This window comes from Macaca fascicularis, chromosome 5, assembly GCF_037993035.2.
Source record: "Macaca fascicularis isolate 582-1 chromosome 5, T2T-MFA8v1.1".
NCBI classification, from domain to species: Eukaryota; Metazoa; Chordata; class Mammalia; order Primates; family Cercopithecidae; genus Macaca; species Macaca fascicularis.
The window spans coordinates 103,860,431-103,886,927 of record NC_088379.1 but is presented as its reverse complement, the minus strand read 5'-3'; the positions used below and the strand labels follow the sequence as shown (position 1 = coordinate 103,886,927).

General features: G+C 36.6%; 1 protein-coding gene across 29 annotated transcripts in view; it reads right to left on the bottom strand.

Moving 5' to 3' along the window:
- RAP1GDS1 (Rap1 GTPase-GDP dissociation stimulator 1) overlaps nucleotides 1–26,188 on the bottom strand; it is a 173,575-nt gene extending 147,387 nt beyond the window's left edge. For all 29 annotated transcript variants that reach the window (XM_074040181.1, XM_074040183.1, XM_074040191.1 and 26 more), the window contains exon 1: nucleotides 26,003–26,188. Coding sequence is in view for 19 of the 29 variants with exons in the window: in XM_065545254.2 (XP_065401326.1) it covers nucleotides 26,003–26,006 (4 nt within the window). In the remaining 10 variants the exon portion in view is untranslated. The remainder of the gene's footprint in view (nucleotides 1–26,002) is intronic.
- Between the last annotated feature and the right edge of the window lie 309 nt (nucleotides 26,189–26,497).

Below are 26,497 nucleotides of genomic sequence, written 5' to 3'. Positions count from 1 at the left end.
ACTGACTTCTAATGATATGAAATAAAAATCATGCCTCTCTTCATTGTTACTGCTGCTACAGAAGCTTGCTGTTAAGATATAAACTAGAAAAAAAATTAAGAAAACTGAGAGCTTAGAAAAAGTATTTAAAGTTTAATCATTTATCACTACCTTCATAATTATTACTTGGTCCCAATAAACTTGAAAATCAAAAAGAATATGAAGCCAATGTGAATGGGCTACTTTGATAAATTAGTTTCCACGATTAAGTTCTACAGAAGCAAGATCTAACAGGAATGTACCTAAATACTAAATATGTTTCGTGAATATACATTATGTACACGTGATCTGAAAAAGAAATATCTGAGCAAAAACGTAACTGTTCAGGGTGCATGTGCGCAATATTTCAAAGGCAATTCACGCAGTACTTGGAAAATTAAAAATATTTCTAATATTTGAAGAGAAACAGAAGAGCTAAAAACTATTCTATTTAATGAAAACTCCAAACTAAATTTCATAAATGTTACACACCTAACTTCTACCTTAATTCATTAATTTATTACTTTAACATGTGGTCATACCTATTCATACACATCGGCTTTGCACCCAGGATGACTCTCCAGGTTGCAATGACATTGTAACTCTGTGCCTATTCACCAGTTACGCACACATCTATCCACTAGATACATCTCTTTCATTCCAGGTTAATTATAATTAATTATAAGATTTCATAAAATATAAGGGCTTATATGAATGTAATCAATCTGTCCTATGTGTGAGTCAAGCAGTTTGAACTCTACACCAAGTGGTTAAATCCCAAAACTTAACTTCATCAATAAGCCTGTAATCTATTTATGAGATTATTTTTGTAGAATTTTATACAGTTTTATTTTTTCTGTATTTTTCATTTTGCTAGTTTTATAGTTCTAGGTAAATAAAACCCTACCTGTATAGTTCTACTATTAGACTGAAAATTCCTCTAGGACAGGAAATTATTCTAGGATACTCACGCTACTCCCTATAGTGAAAATTTAGTAAATCCTGAAAACCTACATTACTTTTGAGTTACTTGCACTTGCATGTTTTCTAAGAAATTATGACATAAACTGTCTTAAGAAATAATTTTATTAAAATGGGCTATACTAAAAACAGTGACTTTATTTCGCTCTAAATTATCTTCTCTAATTATTTTAGAAATGTGATAATAATTTTCTGAGCTGTCATTTTTCATTCTTTTTTATTTATTTATTTAGACGGAGTTTCACTCATGTTGCCCAGGCTGGAGCACAATGGCGCGATCTTGGCTCACTGCAACCTCCACCTCCTGGGTTCAAGGGATTCCTCTGCCTCAGCCTCCCTAGTAGCTGGGATTACAGGCACCCGCCACCACGCCCAGCTAATTTTTTGTATTTTTAGTAGAGACGGGGTTTCACCATGTTGACCAGGCTGGTCTTGAACTCCTGACCTCAGGTGAACCGCCTGCGTAGGCCTCCCAAAGTACTGGGATTATAGGCGTGAGCCACTGCGCCCGGCCTCGTTCATTCTTAAATGGAATTAAAAATCTATTTTAGTCTGAACTAGAAACACTCTAGTCTTACTTATTTTGTTTGATTAGAGGGTGAAGAGTCTGACAGATGATCTTCATAGCTACAATACTAAATTATAATAAATAAGAGCAAAATACAATTTGTAATATTTTATTTCACACAATACCTAAAGACCTTTTCCCATAAAGTTGAAAAATTATGTCTGTATGTGATTAGGCTCTCTCTGTGACACACATACGTTGCGTCTGTATGCGACAGGCCTACAATGCTTTGGTTCCTGGCACTCACAGCAATAAATTTTTTTTTTTGAGACAGGGTCTCACTCTGTCACCCAGGCTGGAGTGCAGTGGCACAACAATGGCTCACTGCAACCTTAACATCCTAGGCTTAAGCGATTTTCCCACCTCAGCAAACTGAATAGCTGGGGCCACAGGTGCTGACTACCAAGCCCAGCTAATTTTATTTTTTTGGACAGAGTCTTTCTATGTTGCCCAGACTGGTCTCGACTTCCTAAGCTCAAGCCATCCTCCTGCCTCAGCTTCCCAACATGCTAGGATTATAGGCATGAGCACACCGTGCCCAGCCATGGCAACCATCCTAATAAAAAGTGCCCATTATTATAATTATTATATCATTTTAGGAAATCATAATATGTACTACATAACAGAAATCCCTTGATAATTTTATGACAGAGCTATAATTTTATTCAATGGTGATCAACCTAGAAAATCCACTGTCTTCTAAGAAGTGACAGGAAAGATATGACTCAAAACAATTGCCAAATATACTACTGATGACGCTAATATTTTACATTAACACTAAATTAGTATCAGGGATAACAATTTTCAGTTGGAGAGATCAGTACAGATATTCCTTTTTTCCTACAAAGTTTTATCAGGCTCCTGTGTTAATAAAAATACTAAACTTTTGTGGAAACTATTCTTATTAATTTAAAAGTACTAATTGACATTTTTCATTAGCCAAACTGGTAAAAAAAAATTATCATAAAGCTATGTTAAAACCCACAGCACTCTTTAAACATACATATTTCTTTCCTGGCTGTTAGAAGAGTCAATTAATATCTCTTCAAGACAATTAATGTCAGAATAAAGAACAAGTAGAGAAACCAAATTTCTCTAGGCAAACTTCTGTTTAGGCTATTTCTTTTGAAATGAAAGAAAAGCTCAGTTAACATTTATTCAGCAGGTAGTTCCTACTTTGATGAATTTTAACAGCAATCTATTGCTCACTGAGAAAATGTATCTTTTAAATTTTATAACTGTTTCAGCTACTGTTTTTATATAACAAACCACCCCAAATTTACTGGCATAAAACAAAAGCCATTTTATTATGCTCATAGATTCTGTGAACCAGGAATCACAAAGGGCTAGTCTCTACTTCACAAAATCCAAGGCCTTGATGCAGAGTCTCAAAGGCTAGGGGTGACTGGGAGTGACTCAGTGGCTGAAGCTGGCATGATGTGAATCATCTAATAGTTCATTCACTCACATGGCTGGTCACTGGCATGAAAGGATTCAAAGACTAGTATTTCTGATCTGAAATCTGATACCTGAGACCTGGGACCTTCCTACAAGGCTCAGCTTCCTGACATAGCAGCCTCCAGGTACTCGGATTTCTCAGGGCTCCAAGCAGGCTGGTATTCCAACAATCAGAGTGGACGCAGCATTGCGTTTTATGACCTAAGCTAGGAAAGTCACATGCTGTGCATTCTACTAGTTACATAAGTGTGCTCAGATTCAATAGGAGAATTAGACCCCAATTCTTAATGAGTGGTAGGAAGTTTTAAAAAAATATGTGGGGCAAGAGACATTGTTGTGATCATCTTCCGAAAATATAATCGGCTACCATAACTTAATATTCACCACATGGTTTGGTTAAAATAGTACAATAAACAGCATTATATTCTTTGATTGGTTTTAGCTCCGAATACAAGATAAAGTTTTCTAAAAACAATTATATTTTTAGCTTTGGAAACAGAAATTTAAAATTACATGGGGTTGAAAAACTACTCTGTATTATTTAATATATTCAGTACCTGGGTGATGGGATCATTTGTATCCAGGTAACAAACCTGCATATGTGCCCCCTGAATTTAAAATAAAATTTAGGGGGAAAAAACCTACAGATAACATTATTTTTAAAAGTTATATGGATATCACTTTATGTACTATTTCCAATTCCCTTGTGAAACAGATATTATTATCTGACTGTAATAAGAAAGCTGAATTCAGAGGCTGAATAACTTGCCCAGAATAAATGCCAAAGTTCAGATAAATCCAGATATACGTGTGCCTGCAAGTACATGCTCTTCCTTCTGTATAGGCAGTTGAACTTTGCTCAGTTAAATGAAAGTTACACAGATACTGTGCTAATCAGAACTGTGCGAAGGACTGTCTGTACCTTCCTTTATATAGATGTAAGCTCTTCAAAAATGAATTTATAATCCAAACACGTTAGCTAGATGTACTAGGTTAACAACCGTCTATGTATCTGAATATGTGACTAAAAAAAAAAATCACAATGAAAGGTACCAGGAAGCAGTCTGCATAGTATCTCAAGGGTAGTACAATGCTGAATACACACTTTAGCTTTCAATAAGTGTTTTACTGAATAAATAATAAATTCTAGAAAAAAGTTCCAGATCATTTTAAATAATGAGCACTTATACACGTCCAAGAAGCCATACTAGGTGCTGAAAAGGTAAATATAATCTGTCCTCTTATTTAAATTCTTAGGGCTCTGTGCTTTCTTTTGACAATCTAAATTATGTCCTTTTTTATCATTCATTTTCTATTATTCTTTATCTACTAGAGTTTAAGCATTTCAAAACCAGAAAATATGACTACTTGCACTACTTACTTTGTCACTGTTTATTATGCCTAATATGGTAGTCTTGTGTTGCTGATTTGACTGATGGTGCTTTGTACACAACACAGTAAAGCCAGAAATATGACACACTGGACAGTTTTTATTAGAGCTTAAGACCACACCACCATCCCCAGAAATGCATTTCTGCAACTAAAGGAAAACCATCAGTTCATACAATTTTTTCTTTGCTTTAACTGTATTTCTGACACCAAATATAGCTTATAATATTAAAAACAAATCAACACTTTTATTTCTCTGAAACATAACTACATCAATGTAAGTTTTGTGTTTTTGTAATGATCAGTTTCATCTTTCATGAAGTTACTTGAATAATCTTCAAATGGGGATAATTTTCAAAAGAGTTAAAAAAATGTTTTTAAAATCTGACAAATTTCTTGTGAAAAAATATCTCTCATGGTATGTGTTTCTCGCAGCTCTGAAGGCATTTTTTTTTTAAAGTTCAATTCCTAGAACAAAATCACAACAAACGGTCTCTCAGACCACAGTGCGATCAAACTACAACTCAGGATTAAGAAACTCACTCAAAACCGCACAACTACATAGAAACTGAACAATGTGCTCCTGAATGACTACTAGGTAAATTTAAAAAATGAAGGCAGAAATAAAGATGTTCTTTGAAACCAATGAGAACAAAGACACAACGTACCAGAATCTCTGGGACACATTTAAAGCAGTGTGTAGAGGGAAATACATAGCACTAAATGCTCACAAGAGAACGCAGGAAACATCTAAAATCAACATTCTAACATCACAGTTAAAAGAACTAGAGAAGCAAGGGCAAACACATTCAAAAGCTAGCAGAAGCCAAGAAATAACTATTCAAAAGCTAGCAGAAGGCAAGAAATAACTAAGATCAGCGCAGAACTGAAGGAGATAGAGAGACAAAAAACCCTACAAAAAAAATCAATGAATCCAGGAGCCGGTTTTTTGAAAAGATCAACAAAATTGATAGAACGCTAGCAAGACTAATAAAGAAGAAAAGAGAGCGGAATCAAACAGACGCAATAAAAAATGATGAAGGGGATATCACCGCCGATCTCACAAAAATATAAACTACCATCAGAGTGTACTCTAAACACCTCTAGGCAAATAAACTATAAAATCTAGAAGAAATGGATAAATTCCTTGACACATACACCCTCCCAAGACTAAACCAGGAAGAAGCTGAATCTCTGAATAGACCAATAACAGGCTCTGAAATTTAGGCAATAATTAATAGCCTACTAACCAAAAGAGGCCCAGGACCAGACGCATTCACAGCCGAATTCTACCAGAGGTACAAAGACAAAGACAAACTGGTATCATTCCTTCTGAAACTATTCCAATCAATAGAAAAAGAGGGAATCTTCCCTAACTCATTTTATGAGGCCAGCATCATTCTGATACCAAACCCTGACAGAGACACAACAAAAAAAAGAGTTTTAGACCAATATCCCTGACGAACATTGATGCAAAAATCCTCAATAAAATACTAGCAAACTGAATCCAGCAGCACATCAAAAAGCTTATCCACCATGATCAAGTGGGCTTCATGCCTGGGATGCAAGACTGGTTCAACATACGCAAATCAATAAACGCAATTCATCACATAAACATAACCAAAGACAAAAACCACATGATTATCTCAACAGATGCAGAAAAGGCCTTCGACCAAATTCAACAGCGCTTCATGCTAAAAACTCCCAATAAACTAGGTATTGATGGAACGTATCTCAAAATAGTAAGAGCTATTTATGACAAACCCACAGCCGATATCATACTGAATGGGCAAAAACTGGAAGCATTCCCTTTGAAAAACGGCACAAGACAGGGATGCCCTCTCTCACCACTCCTATTCAGCAGTGTTAGAAGTTCTGGTCAGGGCAATCAGGCAAGAGAAAGAAATAAAAGGTATTCAATTAGGAAGAGAGGGAGGTAAATTGTCCCTGTTTGCAGATGACATGATTGTATATTTAGAAAACTCCATCGTCTCAGCCCAAAATCTCCTTAAGCTGATAAGAAACTTCAGCAAAGTCTCAGGATACAAAATTAATGTGCAAAAATCACAAGCACTCCTATACATCAGTAACAGACAAACAGAGAGCCAAATCATGAGTGAACTACCATTCACCATTGCTACAAAGAGAATAAAATACCTAGGAATCTAACTTACGAGGATGTGAAGGACCTCTTCAAGGAGAACTACAAACCACTGCTCAACAAAATGAAAGAGGACACAGACAAATCTAAGAACATTCTATGCTCATGGATAGGAAGAATCAATATCATGAAAATGGCTATACTGCCCAAGGTAATTTATAGATTCAATGCCACACCCATCAATCTACCAATGAATTTCTTCACAGAATTGGAAAAAACTACTTTAAAGTTCATATGAAACCAAAAAAGAGCCCACACTGCCAAGACAATCCTCAGCAAAAAGAACAAAGCTGGTGGCATCACACTACCTGACTTCAAACTATGCTACAAGGTTACAGTAACCAAAACAGCATGGTACTGGTACCAAACCAGAGACAGACCAATGGAACAGAACAGAGGCCTCAGAAATAACACCACACATCTACAACCATCTGATCTTTGACAAACCTGACAAAAACAAGAAATGGGGTAAGGATTCCCTATTTAATAAATGGTGCTCGGAAAACTGGCTGGCCATGTGTAGAAAGCTGAAACTGGATCCCTTCCTTACACCTTATACACAAATTAATTCAAGATGGATTAAAGACTTAAATGTTAGACCCCAAACCATAAAAACTCTAGAAGAAAACCTAGGTAATACCATTCAGGATATAGGCATGGGCAAGGACTTAATGACTAAAACACCAAAAGCAATGGCAACAAAAGCCAAAATAGACAAATGGAATCTAATTAAACTAAAGAGCTTCTGCACAGCAAAAGAAACTACCATCAGAGGGAACAGGCAACCTACAGAATGGGAGAAAATTTTTGCAATCTACCAATCTGACAAAGGGCTAATATCTAGAATCTACAAAGAACTTACATAAATTTACAAGAAAAAAAACAATCCCATCAAAAAAGTGGGCAAAAGATATGAACAGACACTTTTCAAAAGAAGACATTTATGCAGCCAACATACACATGAAAAAATGCTCATCATCACTGGTCATCAGAGAAATGCAAATCAAAACCACAATGCGATATCATCTCACAACAGTTAGAATGGTGATCATTAAAGAGTCAGGAAACAACAGATGCTGGAGAGGATGTAGAGAAATAGGAACGCTTTTACACTATTGGTGGGAGTGTAAACACGTTCAACCATTGTGGAAGATAGTGTAGCGATTCCTCAAGGATCTAGAACTAGAAACACTATTTGACCCAGCAATCTCATTACTGGATATATACCAAAAGGATTATAAATCATGCCACTATAAAGACACATGCACACGTACGTTTACTGCGGCACTATTCACAATAGCAAATACTTGGAACCAACCCAAATGTCCATCAATGATAGACTGGATTAAGAAAATGTGGCACATATACACCATGGAATACTATGCAGCCATAAAAAAGGATGAGTTCATGCCCTTTGCAGGGATATGGATGAAGCTGGAAACCATCATTCTGAGCAAACTATCACAAGGACAGAAAACCAAACACCACAAGTCTCACTCATAGATGGGAACTGAACAATGAGAACACTTGGACACAGGGCGGGGAACATCACACATGGGGGCCTGTTGTAGGGTGGGGGGACAGGGGGAGGGATAGCGTTAGGAGAAATACCTAATGTTAATGGGTACAGCAAACCAACATTGCACATACATACCTATGTAACAAACCTGCACGTTGTGCACACGTACCCTAGAACTTAAAGTACAGAACTTAAAGTTCAGAAAATATTTTATAATGTCAAAAATATAAATTACACAATATGTGCATACATGTAAGTATATATAAATAATTTACATCTCTAAAAAACTAAGTCACAAAAAAAAAGTTCAATTCCTGTTTTTTTCCCTGACTAGGAAAAAAAAATTCCAAAGAGAATGTACCAGCTATCTGAAATTATTTTGTACAATTCTTTTTTATGTCATTAAAAAAAATTTTTAATGTAATTATTTTAAAATTTTAAAATTATGTATCATTTATGTAATTCTTTTGCATATAATTATTTTAAATAGTTATAGAACTCATATATTATAAAATGCTAAGATATAAAAAAATAGTGTTCTTTAGAAAAAATATAGTGGCCCTATTATTATACTATGACTTTTAAAAATGGAATGCCATCATTTTCCCTATAAAATTTATTTAATGCTACTAGGCCAAAAATAAGGAAAGAAAAAATTCAACAGATCTTGGTTTGGGCTAGTGAAGTCCTTATGAAGTAACTGAGATTGAAAGTTTCCATATTAAAATTTGTATTAGTTCCTTACAAAATAGGGCCCTCATTTCCTTCATCTGGAATTTATTCTGTGGTTCTTAATGAATGATAATGATAATATTTTATGGGTATATATAAAATGAGGATATAAAAGAGCTAAAGTAACTTGCCAAAGGCTATACACAGTTCAAGGGAGAGCAGAGATTCTATCCCATATCTCTATGATTTCTTATATCATTCTAATTAATTAAAAATTCAGTTTAACCATGATTACTAACTATATAGATCATAAGTAGTTAACTGTGCTCTTGACTACTTGTATGATTAAATTTTCATAATTAACTTCTTAATTTTAAAATATTCATTTTCAAAAAGTAACATAAATCCAACTTTACAATAATTTTGAACATAATTAAATCTTTAGCAATTCAGATACCTCCAGGAACCAGATAAACAGGAGTTTTAATGAGTGAAATTTGAAGGATATAAGAATACGAAGTGATGAAAACTAGGGGGAACCTCATACCCTGTCTAAAAGACAACTATAGATCACTGTTTAATGGAAATGCAGCCTAAGGGACTGTACATTTTTTATTTTTTTGAGACAGAGCCTTGCTCTGTCGCCCAGGCTGGAATGCAGTGGCTCTATCTTGGCTCACGGCAATCTCCACCTCCCGGGTTCACGTGATTCTCATGCCTCAGCCTCCTGAGTACCTTGGACTAAAGGCTAATTTTTGTACTTTGAGTACAAAGTACTCATGTTGCCATGTTAGCCACTCTGGTCTTGAACTCCTGGCCTCAAGTGACACGTCTGCTTTGGCCTCCAAAAGTGCTGGGATTACAGGCATAAGCCACTACTCGGCTATAAAGCATATTTTCATCAGAAATTTCTTGATATTTAAGTGTTGACAACTAATTCCAATTTCTAAAATGTCCTTAACAAAATCCATCTACATGGTATATTTGGCCCACAGGTTGCTGCTTGAAAACTCTATTACAAACATTTCTATTATCACTGTAGGATACTGTTGTTAAGAGTAGGAGCATGACCTAAACCTGTAGTGACTTTGTAACATCTACAAACAAGTATTTACTGAATGCCAAAAAGAAATATGAAACACTGAGTGAATAGAACTACATCACTCAATGAGATTTGAAATCCAAGTAGTAGTAGATACCACAAAAATGAGAGGTGAGTAGAACTCAGAAGCCGTCTTAATGAGTTCGACTATGAAAAATGATTAAGAAGACAGAACAAAACAGGCTATTCTAGAAGAAGTAATATAATAACAGGATCAAAGATGTACTGGTGTTATCACTGGTGTTATGACAAAGAATACAGGGGACAGCGAAATATCAAAGGAAGATGTATTTCAGAGAGTAATGAGAAATAAGAGATAGCAAATTTCTGTAGGTCTTGAAAGCTCAGCAGGGTTTAGACTTGACATGACAGCAACTGAAACAATATTAGATTCTTGTATAAGAAAGTAATACAATTGATCTTTTTTAAAATGTTAATCTGGTCATAGTATATAGAAAGGACTGGGGAGCAGAAAGTCTAGTATCTCAGTACTACAGGAATGAGGTGATTAGTGCCTGGATTCTGTTAGTGGAAATGTCTGAAAGGGTCAAGAGTTTTCCATTAACTCACTCACTTGAATGAATCCTTAGTATTAGCTTGTTCATGTTTGTGTGTGTGTATGTATGTGTGCATTTGCTTTTTTTCCAGCAACAAATTGGAGCTAGCCTGGTATAATAAAAAGAACATTAGTACAGGAGTTGAAAGATCAACATTCTAGGCCTGACACTGCTCCTAACTAAAGACATGAACTCAGACCTGTCTCTTGACCTTACTGATCCTCAGTTCCCTAATCTAGCCAAATAGAAAGAGAACCATAATTTCATCATTTGAGGTTCCAGATCTCATATTTTTCCATGTCCAAAACCAGCCATCTGAAGATTTCAGACTTAAAAATCTGGTTTCTGACTTCTTTTGAAAAGTCAAAAATCTGACTTCCTTGGGCCCACATTCCTAGGGCAAAACTTGCGGTTGCACAGGGAATCCTCTTCCAGGTTGGGCAAATGCTCTAGTTGCCAAAGTCCCAGCATTTCCTTCTGTATCCTTAGAATGACGTCCAGTGTTAGATGCCATTCATCATGTTTTTGCTGCTGTCTTTGTTACAGTGGAGAAATGTATTTCTAAGCTGTTCTCTTTTATTCAAAGTAAGAAAATGAAAGACAAAAAGAAAGACATACTTCAAGAAAAATAAGAGAAAGTCATCTTCATGGAAATAAAAAATATTCTCTTTTACTCAATATGCAAAAAAAAAAAAAAAAAAAAAGAACAGTATGTCAAAAAAAATCACCATTTAATTACCTTTAATCAGCTTCATTTGAGTTTAGGAACCTTGCTCTAGGTAATGGAAAATCATTACAAAATATGTCTAAGGAGTAAAACAATCAGATTTATATTTTAGAAAGAGTACTTGTTAAGACGGAATGTTTATGTCCCCTAAAAATTCATATGTTGAAATCCTACTCCCAATGTGATAGTATTAGGTGGTAGGGCCTTTGAGAGGTGATTAGATCATTAGAGTGGAGCCCTTGTTAATGGAATTAGTGCCCTTATAAAAGTGACCTCCAGAGAGCTTCCTCACTCCTTCCACCATCTGAGGTTACAGAGAAAAGACGACCTATAAACCAGGAGGCAGGCCTTTACCAGACATTGAGTCTGTCAGCACCTTGATCTTGAACTTCCCAGTCTCCAGAACTGTGAGAAAAAAAAAAATCTGTTGTTTATATGCCACCCAATATATATAGTATTCTGTCACAGCAGTCCAAATGAACTAAGACAGTACTCTAGCAACATGTAAAAACTGGTCAAGAAGAGGGATGCCAGGGGAAAGAACATCTGTTAAAAGAGTAGTATAGTCGCAAGAAGAGGTAATAAGGGCCTAAACTTACATGTTTACAGTAAAGGGGTGGGGAGGATTAATTCAAAGAAGTAGAATTGTTAAGACTTAGGGAACCCAATGATGTTCAAAGAATGACTCCAGATTTTAGGAATGGTTGCACGATGAACGGTGATACCATTCACTTAGGGAATTCATAGAGAGAAAAAGTCTTGTGGAAAGGTGAAGTAGCACAGCTTTACTCTATAGCAAGAACTGGCAAACTACAGCCCATTGCCCATGTAAAATTTTTGTACAGTCCACAACCCATACATACTTTTATGTAATAGTGAAAGTAAAAGTAATGCAAAAATAATGGCTTTTACTTTTATAAACAGTTGAATAAAATTAAGGGAAGAACATATTTCATGAAATGCAAATTATGTAAAATTTAAATTTCAGTGTCCATAAAATTTTATTGGGACACAACTCATTCCTTTGTGCACTGCCTATAGCTGTGTTTGCATTATGATAGCAGAGTTAAGGGGCTGTAACAGAATGATTCACTTTACACTGTTGCTGGATGCACTACAAATTGCAGTGACAGTTATGACTTGTCAAGTGCTTCAAAAACCATAGTATACTGTTATACCACATTTGATCATCCTGTCAAAATAAGAGAAGCATGTCACGCCTTTAAGGCATTTAAAGTAGTACGTGAATTGTTTTGTTATTGAGTTAGATGGCAAACCATTGTACTACACAATATACATCAATATTACCAGACTAAGCACACATCACATTCCCAAGACAAAGGAAAGTTATCATCAGAGAAATCAGGAAAATATAAAACAAAGTATCTCATCACAAGAATTTCCACACACACAGACACAGACACACACACTCACAGCTGCAAACAAATTAAGTTTCTGGGTGTCTCATTTATTATCCAAGCAAGGAAATCCAGTTACTCATGGGGAGTTAATTAAATTGTATTTGGCTGTAGCAACCAATGTTTCCAGAGAAAATAAACTTGTTTAAGAATAATCTTTCAGAGAGAATAACACTATTGGAGATGAGGACACGGGGAGCAATACCAACATTCAACTAAAGAACAAGGCAAAAGAATTGTAGAGGTTTTCTTTGGCTCTTGATGAGCTGGCAGATATTAATGATACTGCTTAGTTTTTCCTGAAGAAGTCAATTCCAAGCTTGAAATCACGGAAGAGTTAGACTCTCCGAAGAGTCTCCATAAAATAATAATAAGCAAGAATATTTCCCGAGTTGAGAAAGCACCAATTCAGAATAACCTGAAGTGGAATCTCTTAAGATGTGTTGCAACTGATGGTGACAAAAATAAATGAAGACCAGAAAAAGGTTTAGTTGAACAAATGTACTAAGTTTGTGAAAGCATAGGTATTTAAAGCTATGGTACTTCATTCTATTATTCATCAATAGGAAAAACAATTTATCATGTATCATTGAACCAGTAGGGAAAACATTAATTTATCATATATCACTGAACCAGTAATGTCACCAGTGAACTTCATTTATTCTCAAAGATTTAACCATCATAAGTTCCGTGAATTTTGATCAGAAATGGAAACAAAATCCGGACTTGCCTTATGACACAGAAGTCTAATGGCTTAGTGGTTACAGAGTTTTATTGTGATTTTTTTGAGCTCAAGGGCACAAACGAAATTTTCTGAACAAAAAGAAATGCCTTTACTACTATGGCTTTGGAAATTAAAATTTGCTGCAAATTTGATAGTTTCCTAATGAATCTGACTTAAAAGTCAAGGCAAAGCAGTGCTTATATGAGAAAATACTGCAATAAAAGTCATTTTGACAACACTGTTCCAATTACAAGTAATAATGGCTTTACATATACTTCCTGTGTTGTCAAATGTTAAAACAAAAAGATCTCCCTCCATACACAAATTTGCAATAGATATGTTTTGCAAGCTCAAACTATAGTTCCTGCAGTGCTTTTCAGAACTCACTGCAAGTGCAAAGGAAATTTCTATATCTCAAAATCCATTTAACCAAACAATTAAGGAGCTCCCACCTAACCTTAAATTGGAAGTGGTTACTCTGCAATGTAATTGCATACTAAACGGCAAATATCAAAAAAAGTCTAGAAAAAAACAAAACAAAACAATGTTTTTGCCAACAATTACAGCTGTACTGAGAGAATTCTATTAGTGCCTTCCATACAATGAATATGCTCATTAAGATCATATACAATTGGCAGTACTTATTTGTTTGAGGAAAAACAAATGCCTCCAAGATGAAATTTGTAAAATTGCATTACAGGTCTGCATTAACAGATGAACATCTATAATAAATTCTGATAAGAGGATAACTTTGAATTCTAGTAAGTGAAATGTTATCCCAAAAAAACTTCAAAACAAAAAATATAAATAAAAAAATTTCTTTTCATTTGAAAATGAAAAATGAAAGTTTTTTCATTTTGCATCACAATAAATTGTGTTCAATTAATGTTATCATATTTCAAATGCAGTAAAAAAAATTATGAACATTTATGTTCTCTTATATATATTTTTTCCCTTTTCTATTAAGCTGGTGCAAACATAACTTCAGTGTTTGCACTGTTGAAATTTGCTGTTAGATGCTTAAATAAATGTGGTTATGTTATACATCATTTTAATGCACAGTTCTCTTTACAAGCTATTTTCTTATTTCTGAGTTCAAAATGGGTCATAAAGCAGCGGAGACAACTCCAACATCAACAACGCACTTGGTCAGGAACTGCTAACAAACGTACAGTGCAGTCGTAGCTCAAGAAGTTTTGCAAAGGAGATGAGAGCCTAGAAGATGAGGAGTGTAGTGGGAGATGAGAAGTAGACAATGACCAATTGAGAGCAACCATCAAAGCTGATCCTCTTATAAAGTTGCCGAAGAACTCAATGTCGACCATTCTACGGTAGTTCAGCATTTGCAGCAAATTGGAAAGGTGAAAAAGCTCAATAAGTGAGTGCCTCATGAGCTGAGCGAAATCAGAAAAAAATCGTTGTTTTAAAATGTTGTCTTCTCTCATTCTACAGAACAACAATGAACCATTTCTCGATCAGATTGTGACGTGCAACAAAAAGTGGATTTTATATGACAACTGAAAAGTGGATTTTATATAACTGGAGATGACCAGTTCAGTGGTTGGACCAAGAAGCTCCAAAGCACTTCCCCAAGCACAACTTGCACCAAAAAAAGGTCATGGTCACTGTTTGGTGGTCTCCTGCTGATCCACTATAGCTTTCTGAATCCCGGTGAAACCATCACATCTGAGAAGTATGCTCAGCAAATTGATGAGATGCACTGAAAACTGCAACGTCTGCAGCCGGCATTGGTCAACAGAAAGGGCCCAATTCTTCTTCATGACAACGTCTGACCACAGATCGCACAAAGCTTCAAAAGTTGAATGAACTGGGCTACGAAGTTTTGCCTCATCTGCCATATTCCCTTGACCTCTCGCCAATTGACTACTACTTCTTCAAGCATCTCAACAACTTTTAACAGGGAAAATGCTTCCACAATCAGCAGGATGCAGAAAATGCTTTCCAAGGGTTTGTCAAATCCTGAAGCATGGATTTTTACGCTACAGGAATAAAGTTATTTCTCACTGGCAAAAATGTGTTGATTTTAATGTTCCTATTTTATAAAGATGTGTTTGCGCCCAGCAATAATTATTTAAAATGCACAGTCTGAAACCACAATTATTTATGCACCAACCTAATATGTAATATCTTTGATTCCACCTCATGGGCTACAAAGCCTAAAATACTTATCATCTGATCCTTTATGGAAAAAGCTAGTCAGCCTATGCTTGATGGTGGTGCTGTTCCCAGTGTGGCATCACATGGGAAGGTCTTGACAATGCAAATTCTCAGCCCACCCCACATCTATTGAATCAGAACTTCTGAAGGTGGGCCCAGTATTTTTTACAAACAAGCTCTTCAAGTTATTCTATGCAAGTTAAAGTTTGAGAACCATTGCTCTAAATCAGGATGTTGGAGTGTTAGTTGTCCCCTTGAATAAATTATTTAATTCTTTGATTTGGTAAAATGGGGACAGTGTCACCCACTTCATAGAATTGTTGAAAGGATTAAAATTGTTTTAAAAATATGTAAAGTGTAGCATAACTGACATCAATAATTCCTAATAAATGGTAATTACGAACTCAATGGTGTACTAGAGCCTCCTGTACTACCCCATGAGATATAATTATTAAATTTTCAGGATTTTTATGAGGCAGTTATTGAAACAGCCATTACTGAAATTATATAAACATAAATGAGTTACACTAAAACAAGAATTAACACTCAAAACCATCACTACTTACTTTACATGTTACTATTATATGTGCTAATGAGATTATGTCTATATGGTGAATACGGTATATAATGACGTGCTACCTCTTATCTCTTCTCAACTCTGCATTCAGTGACACTATTTTAGTAGCTTGAAATTGGCCATGGGGGGAGTATTTACACCACAGGAAATTGACAGCCATCACAAATCAGGGCTATTCTGGAGAAAGGCTTTTAGTTAAACATTTACCAGCACCCCTCTAATTATCATTATTAAAAATTATAAAATGAGTTTTATTTTGAATTCAATGAGTTTTAATTAACTATACATGTGTAGAGAGGTCTACTAATCTACTAAATACAAAGATGTAGCCCAGATATTAATAAATATATTTAGTACCAATAAGAACCTAAAATCATTTTGTGAACAAAAAGGACTTTGGAATTTACAAGTGCCGTTGAACAATGCAGGCACTAGGGGTACTAATCCCCCTCTCACTCAGTCAAAAATCCACACATAACTTTTAACTCCCTAAAACCTTAACTAATAGCCTAATGCTGACCAGAAGCCTTACCAATAACATAAACTGTCAATTAACACATATTTTGTATGTTATATGCATCATATACCATATGCATAAAATACCATATTGTTACAATAAGGTAAGCTAGAGAAAAGAAAATGGAAGGAAGAGAAAATTTATTTACTGTTCATCACATGGAATTAGATCATCATAAAGGTCTTCATCCTTATTACAGTCACACTGAGTAGGCTGAGAAGAGGAGGGGTTCATCTAGCTGTCTCAGGTGTGGCATAGGTGGAGAAGGTGAAAGGTGAGGCAGGAGAGGCAGACTCACTTGGTATAGCTTTTATTGAAAAAAAAATCCACATGGAAGTGGAACTGTGCTGTTCAAATCCATGTTATTCAAGGGTCAACTGTACAACCAATCATAGCTAGGAGCTCAATTTAACCACTTCCATTTATCACTATCCTAGTCCTTGGTTTTAACTCCTGAAATGCTTCTAGTAACCAAAGTGGTATAAATAGAAGCACTGAGAGAATTATTTCATCTGCAATTTGAATCCAGCATCCGTATCTTAGCCAGCATGGGAAATGGTTTTTTAGGTCATTTATTTAGACAAAGCTAATAAGTTGGTTCGAACCTTAAGTTGCTACCTCAAGTATACATTACCATTTGAACACTAAAGAAAAACAAGTTATACAGAGATTATATTTAAGATACCAATGATACAGAGTATATTTCAAACTTTAGTTTCAGGGAATCACAGGCTTTTATAACTGAAATAGTCTTTATAACTAGTATGGTTTGAATGTTTTTGTCCCCTCAAAAACTCATGTTGAAATTTAATCCCCAATACAACAGTACTGGAAGGTGGGGCCTCATAGGAGGTATTTAGGTCATGAGGGCTCTGTCCTCATAAATAGATTAATGGCATCATAAAAAGAGCTTACCAGAATGGATTTTCTCTTTTGCTTTTCTGTTGGGTGAGGGCACAAGGTTTTTCCTCTTTGGAGGACACAGCAACTAGGCGTCATCTTGAAACCAAAGACCAAACCTGCGGGCACTTTGATCTTGTAGTTCCCAGACTCCAGAACTCTGAGAGACAAAATTTCTGTTCTTTATAAATTACCCAGCCTCCAGCATTCTCTTATAGCAGCACAAAATGGACTGAGACAATAACTTATTCTAATATCTTCATTTATTATTTACATCTAGGTAAATACAGGTTCAGTATCCCTAACGCAAAATGCTTTAGACCAGAAGCGTTTCAGATTTTGAAATTATTCAGATTTTGGAATATGTGCATGATACTAACTGGTTTAACATCCCTAATCCAAAAATCTGAAACCAAAAATCCAAATGCTGCAATGTGCATTTCCTTTGAGCGTCACGTCAGCATTCAAAAAGTTTCAGATTTTGAAGCATTTCAGATTTTGGATTAGGGATCCTCAACCTCTATTTTTATTTTAGCTATTGAGTTGTATGAGTTCCTGGTTATTTTTACATGTTAACCCCTAATCGGATATATGGCTTGCAAATATTTCCCCTCATTATGTAAGCTGCCTTTTCATTTTGTTGATTGTTTCCTTTGCTATAGAGAAACTTACTAATTTGATGAAGTCCCACTTGTTTATTTTTGCTTTTGTTGCCTGTGCTTCTGGTGCCATAAACAAAAAATCATTGCCAACACCAATGTTATGGAGCTTTTCTCCAGTATCTTCTTGTGGGCATCTTATGCTTTTCAAATTCAAATATTTTGTTTAAATTTCTGACCCATTTTGAGTTGATTTTTGTGTATGGGGTGAATAAGGATCCAATGTCATTCTTCAGTATGTACATATCTAGTTTTGACAACAGTGTTTATTGAAGGGATTGTCCTGTCCCCACTGTGTTTCCTTGGCTTTTTTTTTTTTTTTTTTTTTAAGATCAATTGACTGTAAATTCTTGGGTTGATTTCTGGCCTCTCTATTCTGTTCCATTGATCTATGTGTCTGCTTTTATGCCAGTACCATACTATTTTGATCACTATAGCTTTGTAACATGACTTGAATCAGGTAGTGTGATGCCTCGGGCCTTGTTCTTCTTGCTCAAGATTATTTTGTCTATTCAGATATTTTGTGGCTCCACACAAATTTTAGAATTGTTTTGCTATTTCTGTGAAAAGTTTCATTGGAATTTTGATAAGGATTACATTGAATCTGCATATCACTTTCAGTAATAAGAACATTGTAACAATATTAATTCTTCCGATTTATGAATATGGGATATGTTTATTTAATTCTTCAAATTTATCAATATCTTACGGTTTTCAGTGTAGAGATCTTTCACCTTCTTGGTTAAATTTATTTCTAAATGTTTTATATTTTTGTAGCTACTGTAAATAGGATGGTTTTCTTGATTACATCCTCAGATAGTTTGTTGTTAGTGTGCAGAAATGCTTCTGATTTTTCTATGCTGATTTTGTATCCTGAAACTTTACTGAATTCATTTATTAGGTCTAATAGTTTTTGTCTTTTTTTTCAAGGAGTCTTTAAGGCTTTCTATGTATAAGACCATGCTATCTATAAACAGATCATTTTACTCTCCAATTTGAATGCTTTTTTTTTTTCCTTTTTCTTGTCTATTTGCTCTGCTAGGACTTCTAGTATAGCAGTGGCAAGAGTGGGCATCCTTGTTTTTTTCCTCAAACTGAGATAAATCTTTCAGATTTTCACCACTAAGTGTGATGTTAGCTATGGGCTTGTCATATATGACCTTTACTACGTTTAGGCATAATCATTCTACACCAAATTTGTTGAGAGTTTTGAAAATGAAAGTATGTCAAATTTTGTCAAATGCTTTTTCTGCATCAACTGAGATGATCATATGATTTTTGTTCTTCATTCTGTTAATGTGGTGTATCACATTTATTGATTTGTGTATGTTCAACCATTCTTGCAACCCAGGGATAAATCCCACTTGATCATGATGTATGATCCTCTTAATGTGATGAGATTGCAAATCGAACCACAATGAGATACCATTTCACACCAGTCAGAATGGCTATTATTAAAAAGCAAAAACAAAACAAAACAAAACAAAAAACAGAACAAAAAAACCCCCAAAAAACAGATGCTGTAAGACTGTGGAGAAAAGGGAATGCTTTTACACTGTTAGTGGAAATACAAATTAGTTCAGACACTGTGGAATGCAATTTGGAGACTTCTCGACAAACTTAAAACAGAACTACCATTTGACCCAGCAATCCCATTACTGGGTATATTTCCAGAGGAAAATAAATCATGCTACCAAAAAGACACACGCTCTTGGATCTTCATCGCAGCACTATTCACAATAACAAAGACATGAAATCAACCCAGGTGCCTATCAATAGTGGACTGGATAAAGAAAATGTGGCACATATATACCATGGAATACTATGCACCCACAAAAAAGAATGAAATCATGTCCTTTGCAGCAACATGGATGGAGCTGGAGGCCACTACCTAAGCAAATTAACATGGAAACAAGAAACCCAAATACCACATGTTCTCATTTATAAGTGGAAGCTAAGCACTAGGTGTACATATGGACATAAAGATGGGAACAACGGACACTGGGGACTACTAGAGAGGGACAAATGGAGGGAGGTAAGGGCTGAAAAACGACCCATTGGGTACTATGCACACTACCTGGGTGATGGGATTATTCATACTCCAAAGCGTCAAGTAATATGCCCATGTAACAAGCCTGCACATGTACCCTCTGAACCTAAACCAAAAGTTGAAATTATTTTAAAAAAAAGAACTAATACCAATCCTCCTCAAACTCTTTCCAAACAATGAAGAAAGGGAAATACTTCCAAACTCATTTAATGAGGCCAGCATGACCCTGATACCAAAGTCAGACAACGATACTACAAGAAAAGAAGCTACAAGCTAATATCCTTAATAAACATAAATAGAAAAATCCTCAACAAAATACTGGCAAACTGAACTCAACATCAACATGTATTTTAAATTAAACTTTTTCCCCATCAGTTATCCAAACATTTGGCTATATAAAATTACATCAGGTTCCCAAAGGACTGGATCTTCCTCCTTCATTCCTCCTGATGTTCATGACTGGATATTAAAATTTAGGTAATTCTGATGGCTATTGTTAGTGCCACCAATAACTCCAGAAATGCTATCTTCAATCTGAGGTTCAATCAGGAATTTCTGGAAAACATCCACACTATTTCCCCAAAGTCACCTAGAAATTCCAAGATTCCACTATGAAAGCAAAATCACTTTGGTTCTTAAAACAAATTAAGACTATTTTAACTTTTCAAATAGTAGTAGTATAGGCTTCAGAATATGACTACCAAGGATAGTGAATTCAACCCTTCTCTCATATGAAAAAAGACATATACAAAACAGATATAATGCCAACCGAAGAAACATTTTTAAAATTACCAATCTAGCAGCTATGCTTTTTTGAAATCACAAATTTTAGTAATTACTAGCTTTCAAAAATATTTTATCACCCTGCCTAGACTTGCAAAGATCAGGCAAAATTCGTATTTATTATTTAGCTATGAAAACCAATCCTGGACTTGGAAATATAGGCAAAATAAAATGACTATAAGTTTGATACACATTTACAGAGAAAAATACAACTCCAAGAATTAAAAATATAATTAGAAGTATACCTATAATCTAAAGAAGTCTCAAATTCACAAAGTCTAAGAGTAAAAGTGATAAAACCATTCATCAGTAAAGAGTATTACTTAGGCAAAATGCTGTGTAAAATTATAAAATCATTCTAGACTCACTCTGCATGACAGACATTATAAAAATAAAAATTGTACTATACTAAGTCACAAAGACATTAAAAATGAAATGTCAAAGAAATGTGAGGCACTATGGTGAAATTAAAAATTATTCTTAGACAAGAAAACAGCACGTCAGTCCATGTAAAATGGAACATTAAAATAATTTTTTAATATTTGTAAATTAAAATACATTTAAAATTTTAAAATATTTTCTAAAATGTAATATGTCAAGCAGAGTGAGTTAAAAATATTTTTAAAAATCTATGTTTTCTCACAGATTTTTAAACAAGGTGAGAAATACAGCATGACTACACCTAGTGAACTGTTTCCACTTACTATTCACCTAGCCTTTACAACTGACCTCCATATCTACTAAACCTCTTAAAGTGGCTTTTTAGAAAAATATATTGGGTAATATCCTAACCAAAGCACTTAGAGCCTATTCTCAGTCCTTATCTGCCTCCTGACTGTTCTGAAAAAACAGACCTTATTGACTATTCACTCTTTCTTAAAACCAACCATATACCAATGCCAGTCTTTCACTCTTACTTCTGTGTTTTTCAATATGAAATCATATCATTCCTTTTTCCCTAACTACGGGAAACTTAAGGAACCCCATTCCTCAAGATTCTTACCATGGACAATTTTCCTTTTTTTCTTTGTTGACTCTCATCCTCTGATGTAACTTCAAGTATCACCTCAGGATATTTGTGGATAACTTCCAGATCTCTAACTCAAATTGTACACTCAAAAGTTAAAATAAATGTTTGTTAACTATTTTTTATCTAGTTTCAGTCAGTCAACAAATTTTTCTACGTAGCTACTATGTGCCAGACACTAGTGTTAGAAATGTATTCAAATCCCAATATGACAACGTCCTTGTCATCAAGGAGCAGAGACTAAAGGACAGACCAAATAGTCTAACTCAATAGGTACAAAATTGAGTATCTATGTTTCCTCTTCCTGTTAACTGAGTATGTATCAGGAGAGTCTCATATCCTCATTATCACCCAGGCTAAAACCTGTGACTCTCAATTCCATACTCAATAGGTTGCCAAGTGAATCCTATTCTTCATTTGCAATAATCTATTCCCATTGCCATAACCTGGTTCAAGTCATTAAACATTTTCGTCCGAACTCCAACAACAATCTTCTGAAGTGTTCTCTAGTTTCTCATCCAAGCCACCCTGCACTCAACTGACAAATTTTTCTATACCACAGACGTGATCCATCACTTAACTGCATAAAAAAGTTTAGTGGTCTCTCAATAGGTAAGTCAGGTTAAAATTCTTCAGCTTGGCATTTTAGATCCTCCCTTATCTGGTCATTAGCTATCACTGTATTACTTTTTCATGTCTGTTACCCACTATTTCCTTACCTTTTGCTCTAGTCAAACAATGTTGTTTAATCATATCCTGGAAACTCATAAAATGTTTCCTATCTCTCTATTTTCATTTATGTCACTTCTCCTCCAACCCCAGACCAACTCCATTCTGATTAACAGTCTCATTTCCACCTTTAAGAAGTTTAATCCACCTTTGGTTCAAATAACACCATTTCTCTAAAACGTTCTCTCCATTCTCTGAATCTATAATATATGTAAAAGTCTTTTATATAACTCATATACTTACTTCTATTATAATTTGTGTATGTGTCATATTGTTCCCGCTAAGATTATAAACATGAAACATGAATATATTTTTATCTTTGTCCTCCCAGTACACTGTAGTACAGTACACTGCACACTGTTGATATCCAACAAACACTAAACGTATGTTGAATCTGAAATATGACATATACATAAAATAGTAGCTATGGTCATAAAGTAATATAGGAATTTTCTTTCACTCTCTTGTGTAGGAAATTATTGCTACGAGAAAATATATATATATTTTTTTTCTGAGACGGAGTTTCGCTCTTTTTGCCCAGGCTAGAGTGCAATGGCATGATCTCGGCTCACTGCAACCTCTGCCTCCCGGGTTCAAGTGATTCTCCTGCCTCAGCCTCCCACACAGCTGGGATTACATGCGCCCGTCACCATGCCCAGCTAATTTTTTTTTTGTATTTTTAGTAGAGACAGGGTTTCACCATGTTAGTCAGGCTGGTCTCCAACTCCTGACCTCAGGTGATCCACCCGCCTCGGCCTCCCAAAGTGCGCGCCCAGCCGAGCACATCTTTAAAAATCAACCTTATTTATTTCTTGAGACAAATTAAAAAGCACTTCTCCCTCCCCCCATCATTAACCAGTATACCTTCTACCTTCTTATGTGTACATGAATTGTAATACTAACTTCCTTGGCTCAGATATAAAACTGTTACCCAAGGTTTCAATTTTAAATTATCGTATGTACCTACTGATCATACATGAAACTGCCTTACCATTGCCTGAGGTTGACTCAAAACCTACCTACAGTGTACTGGGAAGCATGGTACAATTATACCTTTCTGTTTCTGCTTATCCCCCAACTAGGTACTATGTGCCAATCCAAATGTTTGTTCAGAGACTAAATCTTCAGATGCAAAAGCTGAAAATAATAGGTGGTTTTAAGTTCAACAATTTGCCAAAGATTTACTGAATTCCTATTTGAAAAGCAGTGTGGGGAACACAAAAAATAATAGGACATTTTTCATCTTCTGGGACTCATGATTAAATGCACAGCACACACACATAAACAACTCCATAATATGGTAGATTATATAAGTGCTAAAAAGCTTCTAACAAGGTACAAACAGTGCTTATGAAGAGAGAGAGATTAACCAAAGAGTATCAGAGATGGCTTCAAAATGAGAGATAGGTTTCTATTTGGCCCTTTTTAAAAATCAAGCAATAGCATTCAAGATTTTGAAGATGATATTTAAGTAGATAATTTCATCTCTTTCAGGTATTTTTATTCACTAGTGTTGTAACGAAATTGGATTTTTTCCACTGAAAAAGTACGGATTTAACATGTAAGTTAAAATGTTAAATGGTTTGAGGCTCACCTGGAAACATAGGAAAATGTATTTTTCAAGCCAAACTTGAACTTACAGTCCAATATCAGATAGGGTTATTGGACATACTGAGTATTTTCTTTGAACGTACACACATTTATCTGTGTATGTACGTTCAAAGGAAACATACATAAACGTGTGTATGTTCGACGGAAATACACAGCTTGTCCAATAATCTGATATAATACCTATTTAAAATTCTACTTTAAGAGAAAGGGTAGACACGCATAAACGGCCCACCCAATTTTTACAGAAATTTGTTCAGCATATCAAGAGTACTCACATTAAAAAAAAAAAAAAAAAAAAAACACTTAACTGAAAATAAAATTCAGAGCCGTAGACCTTTTTTGATTCATACCACCTCCTCCATCAACCCTGGCCTCTTCCAGATATATGGCCAAAGGTCGCGATCAAAGCCTGAAGTATTTGCTGTTCCAGAAAACTCTATGGACACCATTCCCAGGTTTAGATACTTCTTGAAGATTCTGAGTTGCGCAACCTAACTTTGAACGTGTTGAGCACTGTATTAACAGATGAAAGGATCACATTCATCTCAATCTTTAAATAACTCGCACAGAAGGGGTGGGAAAAGTCCCAGTTGACAGATGCCAAGGGAGCAAATTTTAAAAAGAGGAAATTATGACAGACAGGAGTGGCAGCAAACTGGGGAACTTAGTACAAGTCGCTACTATTAAAAGAAACTTTGAGCTCTTAATTACACGACAGCATTCATCAGACGTTTCTGTGATTACTGAATGTAACAGTTAAGCAATAGATGATGTAAAAAAATTAGGTTAAATTTATATATCGTTTTATAAAACATATTTGCTCTTAAATATCTCATCCAAACCAGTATCTTCAGATTAACTATAAATACAAAAGAAGTAAAATCAGATTATGTAGATTAGACAGGGGGAAGCTGGGAAAGAATAACTACCATGTAAGTTCGGTAACAACGTTACAGGGCGCAGTTTCCTGCTACAGAAGACAGACGAAGGAATCCAAAAAATAGGCTGAGTACAGGAATATTGCACACTGTAGTCACCCAGCATTAATTCTACAGCGAGCTGCTCTATCCTTCCTCACGTTCCTCGTGGCCTCTGACAAGTCATCCTTTCAACCTATGGGGCTGTCCGCTCTCCCCCTTGGAAAATAATTTCCGTGCAGGTTGTAAGATCTCCCTCACAAACTACTTGCTTCCACTTCCCCGCCCGGGATGAGGAGTCTCCACGACCAGGAAAGGTCGCACTGACAGAGAAGGAAGTTACATTAAGTGGTCGTGGTCGGACCCGAGCCTCGAGCTCAGCAGACGCGGGGGAAAAGGAAGCGGGCGGCCTCGGGAGAAACGGGGATGGAGACGCGGATGCGAGCCCGCGAGGCAGGCTCCGTGGTGCCCGGGCACCGGCAGGAAGAATGGAGGAGGGGAGGCGAGACGGCGAGGTGCCGGGGAGCCGGGCGGCGGTCCGGCCCGCGGCCGACCCCACCCCAGCCCGCGCTCGGGACCCTCCCAGCCCCGGCACCCGGCGTGCGTTCCGCGTGCGCTGACTCTCCCCGGAGGAACAGCCAGTCTCACACCGGGGGACTGGAGAAATCCGGCAACTTTGCGCGAGAAATGCTTTCCACCCTGCAGCACGCCGAGAAAGAAAAAAATGTCAGGCGATGACGGGGGAGGAAGGATGACTTACCCATGTTGCTCCCCGAGGGTGAGGAACCGGCGGGGCGAGGAGAAGGTCTCCGGTGCGGGCGGCGCGGCTCTGTGTCCTCCCTCTACCTCCGTCTCTCCCGCAGCCAGGGAGGGACCCGCGGGGGGCGGCCGCCGGGGAGGAGCAGCTGGTGCTGCTGCAGGCGGCGCGGCCGCGGCGGGGACGAGCGGCGGGGGGCGGGGAGGGGCGGGGCGGGGCGGGGCGGGGCTGGCGGGCGCAGCCTGCGGCGGGCGCGGCTCCGAGCGGGCGGGCGGCGGAGGCGCGGTAGCCGGCCTGAAGAACGCCGGCTCCGACTCGCGGCCCGCGAGCGCCCCGCCCTCCCCACCGAGCATGCTCAGTGCCTTTTCCACCCCTCCCTCTGTGGCGAGCGAGGCTAAGCGTGCGGGTGGGCGTGTGTTCGCAGACCGGCTGCAGCCGCGGCAGAGGATCTTCATGGCGGCCGTCTGAGGGGCGGAGGGTGGGCCCGGAGAAAGCAGG